Source organism: Rhodamnia argentea, chromosome 11, assembly GCF_020921035.1.
Source record: "Rhodamnia argentea isolate NSW1041297 chromosome 11, ASM2092103v1, whole genome shotgun sequence".
NCBI lineage: Eukaryota > Viridiplantae > Streptophyta > Magnoliopsida > Myrtales > Myrtaceae > Rhodamnia > Rhodamnia argentea.
Genome location: NC_063160.1, coordinates 13,585,612 through 13,591,611, shown reverse-complemented (window position 1 = coordinate 13,591,611; position 6,000 = coordinate 13,585,612). Strand labels below are relative to the sequence as shown.

The window sequence follows — 6,000 nt, the reverse complement described above, 5'->3', positions numbered from 1 at the left end:
TGTTTCATCCGAAAAACTAACTCGGTAAACTTATTTCTCCGTTTTCATTGTCGGGCTTCCGTACGGTTTAAGTCGGGATCGGGTTTTATCCAATAGGTTCAAACTCGAGATATGATCACGACACATGTTTTAACATTTAGGGTTAAGACGGATCGAATCTCTTTTTTATCCTGAAATTCAGGGCAGACAACTATTTGATGTGGAGAACCGAGCATACCCACGAAGCCGACATAAGCTAATGCCACAAAACTCGAGTGGCTCAGGCAATTTGATTGTAGCATAGTGATTCAAATTCAATGTATATATTGTGTCGAGACAGGGAAAGAGCAGTGAACTGATAGCTGACATTAGTGGTGGGCTTCCCAATGGACGAAGAGAGCAAGAAAATTCTTTGCGTTTTGTTTATTTAGCAGAAAATAAATAATTTAAAAAATAATTATTTATATCTATTACAAAAAAATATTTTCCTAGTCCACAATCACATTTAAACATAAATTATTATCAATAAAAAAATTTATTTTTTATTGATTAATTATTTCAAACGATCATTTATTGAAAAATATTTTCTAAATCTTTCATTTTCCGTCGGAGCATTAAATTTTGAAGAGACTACGATCGTTGGTCCTCATCTCACGGTCGATACCTCTTGTGATTTCCGTCGATTTATATCCATCGTCGATTTTTAAATCACGTCATCCAAGATTTCGGGGATGCCTCGTCAGTTTTCTCGCCGCACAATATGATGCCCTACAATCAAAGTTGTCATATTGGTTCTCTTTCTAGTATACGAGTGTGTGTGAACCATGGTTAGGATGTCTTAATGTGGTTTAAAGTGTAAATTTACCGTAGTTTATTTTTATTTGTGTAACCAATATTCGTTTCTCTTTTTCTTCTGAATTCTGAAAAGTTGTTAATCCTTAAAATAGGAAATCGGATTATCAGTGGTAAACGGTTGTCTCAATACGCAACCAAATTTTGTAATTATTAAATTGGTACAATCAAATGCTAAATTTTTTTTTATTGGGTGCAAAATAATCCTTTCGGTACCCACCCATCGGTGGCCGCGATGGTTTGAGTCCGGTTCCTTTCACGAGAGGTCCCGGGTTCGAAACTCGTAGGCGTCGGTGATTTAAGCGGAGGGTCGTGGCGGTGGGATGCTGCGCTAGCCCCCCCCGAGGAATAATCGTGCTCCATCGCTAGTTTGAGCCATAGTTCGCCGACCGCGCGGACACCTCGATTATCAAATAATAATAATAATAATAATAATAATCCTTTCGATGAGCTCACAGACAAAATTGTTTTGTTTGACATGACACCCATATTCCGATGTGACTTTTTTTCTAGTTCTCATACCGGACTTTGCACTGATATGTCCGAAAGAATCAAAAGTTAAAAATAAAAGTCCGCGAAAACAAGAGAGAATAAGAACACAAAATTGGACAAAAACCAAAAGGCCAAGAATCAAAAGTTTAGGATATGGTTGCGCAAATTCAAATGTTTAGGACTTTATTACATATTGGGCCAAACTTTTTAAAATTGTCGTATGCCTTTCCGGGTCGTCATCCTCACTACAGAGACCCTTTTTTTTTTTAAATTTTTCTCCGAGCAGAATATATCATTTACTGATTTATAAAGTGTAGGAATTTGTTTATTCTGACAAAAAAAACAAGTGTAGGAATTTTCATAATTTGTTTCAAGGATATTTCGACAATGCTCAACCCTTGGTAATTTTGTATGAATGAGGAGTAATGCATCAAAAAAATGCATGCATGCATCTTGATTATCAAACATTGCTGACTAATTTCAAATCGCACTGAATCCAAAACAATCTCAAAATCATTACAAACCGATCTACCCACATCAACATCCGAGAAGAATTTGTTTCATCTTAGTGCGCAACGCATTGTTTATTGAAGATATACATAATAATCTTTCTCTATAGAGATCGAAATACGTGCATCTTTTCTCTGGAACGGAATAGAAAAGAAGTAAGTAACACTTTGGGATGATTGATAATCTTGATAATCCTGACTACTGCAAATTAAATACTACTAATTTTCCCGCTATCTTGATTAACAAGCACCGTGATTTCCCACCATATTAGCATATAGCCAATGAGGGTGATTAACTTTCAAAAGTTTGACAACCCAACGCCCAAATTAGGACAAGAGACAGGGGTGGTCCACCTTCCTTCACACGAGCAACCGAGATCAATACATTGTCCACATCGAGATATTTCACAAACCACCAAGATATCTGCCTCCATCGCCTTTCCTTTCCTTCAAAGCATTCGACCTCAGACACTCCACCGCTGCCGCTGCCGATGGCGGGGTGTCAAAGGTTCACGGTTTCTGAAAACCCAATAGCGAACCACACCGATAAGATGTGCATATGCTTTGACCCGAATCGAATATGATCTAATCCAATCCGAAAACCCGATTCCGCTGCCAATTTCATACTCAGCCTAACGTGCCCATTAGTAGTAATGAATGTTGAGGTAATAAAACGAGTTGTGATCGTGTCTAATCCACACTGCTTATTTTATTAGTTCGACGAATCGGGCATGTTGTTCATTCGGAGTTTCATTGATCAATCGACTGGTTGACGATGCTGAAGTTAGTATTCACTACCATTGTTAGAAACAGGAAGTCGGATACTGTCACCTATAATTATAGATAGATAGATATGCAAAATCAAATTGATGGGCAGAAAAACGACAAATCAAATTGAAAGCTTCTTAATCTGAAAATTAGTGAAAGAAAGAAGGTACACTAATGAGTCACTCTCCCTTCATGGCCTAGACCTAATCTAACGCATTCGTCCGCGGAAATTAATGTATTGTAGTGAATACCGACGGACCTAACTCTCTCCGGTGGGGGACCTAGCGGACCGGACCGAACCGAACCGGTCCATTCTTCTCAACTATTGACTCGAGCGCTGCAAGGGGAAAATTTCAAAAGCTGGGGACAGCCTGAGCGGACCCGGTTGGACCCAGCACCTCCTTCTTCCGCCGCATCTCCAGCACTTTCCTGTGGTGGTTCGAGTGCATCTCGCTCGAGAAGGTCGGGCTACAAGCGGGCCTATACTCTGGAAACAGCCGGCCCGACTTGAACCGGACTCCGCAGGCGTTGCAGAGGGTCTTCGCGCCGAGCGGGCCGGCTCTCCACTGCGGGGTCTTCTGCACGCCGCAGTGGCTGCACCGCCGCGTCGGCTGGGTGGGGCCAGACGCCTGCTGGGCCGGCCTCTTCTGCTTCTTCGCCGGCAGTTTCGACTCCAAGTAGGTCACATTCTCGAGCGGTTCAAATCTCTGGACCGGGTGGGTCGTGCAAACGAGCCAGTTACTCGCCGGCGAGTTGGAGCTCGTCGACGACGACGAGCAGCTGCTCGAGGAAGCGTCGGTTAGAGACGGCGACCCGAGGGACCAGACCCGACCGCCTGTCCTCGCGCGCTTGCTCCTCCTGGATTTAGCCTGAGAGGGAGTGGCGAAATGAGGCGTCCCCAAACCCAGAGCTTCCGGTCCGGACCGGTTCTGGTGATTTTGCGGATTCCGAGGCTTCTCCGCCGGGAACCCGGCGGGAAACGGAGAGGAGAATTTGGTGAAGGAATCGTCTACAAAATGGGACAGCCATTCAAGGTCGGCCAAATCATCATCCTGCAAAAAGATTACAACTTTCGCTCATCAACCATTGACCACTTCAGAGAAAAACCCAAGCAAAAGAAAAAGTGAAAAAATGAAGAACCCATTTTTGGACAACGACAGAGGATTGTGATTGTTACCGGAACGCTGAGTTCACTGGCGGGCAAAGGCCCAAGTTCGTCTTTTTCGGCTGAAAACCGCTCTTCAGCTGAGTAAGAAGCAGAGGAAACTAATTTCGCCCCTTCTCCTTCTCCTCCTCCTCCTCCTCCTCCTCCTCCTTCTTCTTTTGGGTTTCGCTCTTCCCCTTCCTGCTCTTGCGCTTGGGCTAAGCCTTCGTCGTTCGAGAAGTCGAGGAGGTCGTCCACGAGAAAGTCGTCGGACGACGAGGCGTTCTGCGTATTATGGGCGGCGGGCCACACAATCTCATCCGAAACGAACGGTCTCGCGGCCATTTCCATCCTGAAACTCGTCTTCAGAGCCTCCATTTCCCTCTCGACCTGGGCACACACGAAAACCCAAAACACCCACAATTCAAAACCGGCCAAAAGACAAAACTTTTCTCTCCGGTTTCCGCAAACTCGCATGCAATTGACAGATTCAGGAAACAGAGGAGTCAAAAATCGTTCCTTTCTCCCCTTGGGTTACCTTGAATGGAGAAGCAAGAAGACGAGGATAAGAGAGAGAGAGGGGGGGAAGGAATGGGGGAGAGAGATGGGTGGTGGGTTGGGTGAAGCATTGATTGGAAGGGGATGGGGAAAGAGTCCGCCTCGGGCTCAAATAATTTCTTTCGATTTTTTTAACTTTTTTTTCAACCTCTTTCTCTCTCTGCTGTTTCCAATTTGTAATTCGTATTAAGATTCGTACATTCCTATGTTGGATCATGGATAACGGGTCTTCCTATTAAATACTTCCGGATCTTCTTTTCCTTCTGAAATTACGAGGTTCGCCCTTTGCCTCTTTTTTGTTTTTGCTGTCCGTTTTCTTTGTTTGAATTTGAAAGTGTTTGAATATTTGAAAAAAAGGGGGTTGGGTTGCTTTCGTTTCGGGAATTCGTTGCGGAAAGATTCTTAGAAATGACTCTGCTTTTGCAGAAAGAAAGATCAAATTTTGGTTCATTTTCCACCGGTGGCGAAAACCCATTGTCCTGATCTAATCGATGTAATTTATTGATCAAACGCATTTGCAGTCATTTGTTCGCATCGTACATAAAAAAGATAAAAAAATTACTTGCTTGTTTTTATGTCTCTTTATTATTTATGTTAATGAGTTCGATTGGATTCACCCTTTACTAAGTGATGAATTATAAAATCCGAACATGTGAACTTAAAAAAAAAATCCCAAAAAAAGGACTCGAAATCCTCTCATTTTCTCAAATAAAGGCATCAAATGAACTTTGTATCAAATAAGGGCCTAAAATGGAATAATATTTTTAAATAAGGGTTTGGCCTAAAGGGTATTTTCGTCATTTCTCATTTTGATTATTTATTTATTTTTTCTTTCTTTTTTTCCTTCTTCTAGTTTTTAAAAATGAAAAAACAGCCACACCTACTGGAGGACTGCCCCTCCCACCTGTGGTAGCCGGCTCACTACTACTGGGGGGTCGGCGAGGGAGACGAAGGCTAGCGAGGTGGTTGGTGCCTTCACGAAGGCCGACAACCCCACCGACTAGAGGTAAGGGCCTATGACCCTTTCCTAGATGTGGGCAAGGGCCGTAAACCCCACCCGGGTCGGAGTGGGGATCGACGGCCCCCGTCCAAGACAGGGCGGGGATCGACGGCCTCTGTCCAATACTAGGCGGGGGTCAACGGCCCTCACATTAACCGAGGTGCGGGATACCGCGCCTCACTCGGTTAGGGCGAGGGCCGGTGACCCCCCGCCTAGATCCGAGAGAGGGGCCGACCCTCTCCCTATTTTGGCAAGGGCCGGTCGACCCTCATCAAGGGGCTAGAGACCCCACCAACCCTCGCTACCCCCTCCCCTTGGGGCAATGGGGCAACGGCCAACCTCTCGCCTCTATATGTTTTTTTTAAAATTTGTTTGTTAAATTTTAAACAAATAGAAAAAAGTTTAATAAAAAAGAAAAAAATAAATAAATGTAAAAAAAATCGAAATATCCTTGAAATCATGCGTATTTTTGAAATTTCATAGCCACTTCAGGTCTTTATTTAAAACAACGTTCATTTTAGACCCCGATTTGAAAAAATATAGACATTTCAGGCTCTTATTTGAAACAATGTTCACTTGGGGTCCTTATTTGAAAAAATAAGAGGATTTCGAGCTTTTTTTTTGGAATTTTTCCTAGCTTTAATGAATGAATACTTGTTTGGGCAGGTTTTAACTTCTATTTACTTTGGTCTCTCTAA

General features: G+C 43.2%; 1 protein-coding gene across 1 annotated transcript; it reads right to left on the bottom strand.

The window, feature by feature from the left end:
* Nucleotides 1-2,709: 2,709 nt before the first annotated feature.
* On the bottom strand, nucleotides 2,710-4,273 carry LOC115736295 (GATA transcription factor 5-like). Its single transcript, XM_030667918.2, has 2 exons — nucleotides 3,778-4,273; nucleotides 2,710-3,652 (listed from the first exon to the last, which is right to left on the bottom strand). The coding sequence occupies exons 1-2, from the start codon at nucleotides 4,219-4,221 to the stop codon at nucleotides 2,954-2,956; spliced, it is 1,143 nt and encodes a 380-aa protein (XP_030523778.2). The 5' UTR covers nucleotides 4,222-4,273; the 3' UTR covers nucleotides 2,710-2,953.
* Between the last annotated feature and the right edge of the window lie 1,727 nt (nucleotides 4,274-6,000).

Excerpts from the sequence above, each read along its gene's own strand:
- LOC115736295 (XM_030667918.2), bottom strand. The coding sequence starts at position 4,221 with ATGCGAGTTTGCGGAAACCGGAGAGAAAAGTTTTGTCTTTTGGCCGGT. Across the intron at positions 3,653-3,777 it reads CCAGTGAACTCAGCGTTCCG|GATGATGATTTGGCCGACCT; the intron begins GTAACAATCACA and ends ATCTTTTTGCAG.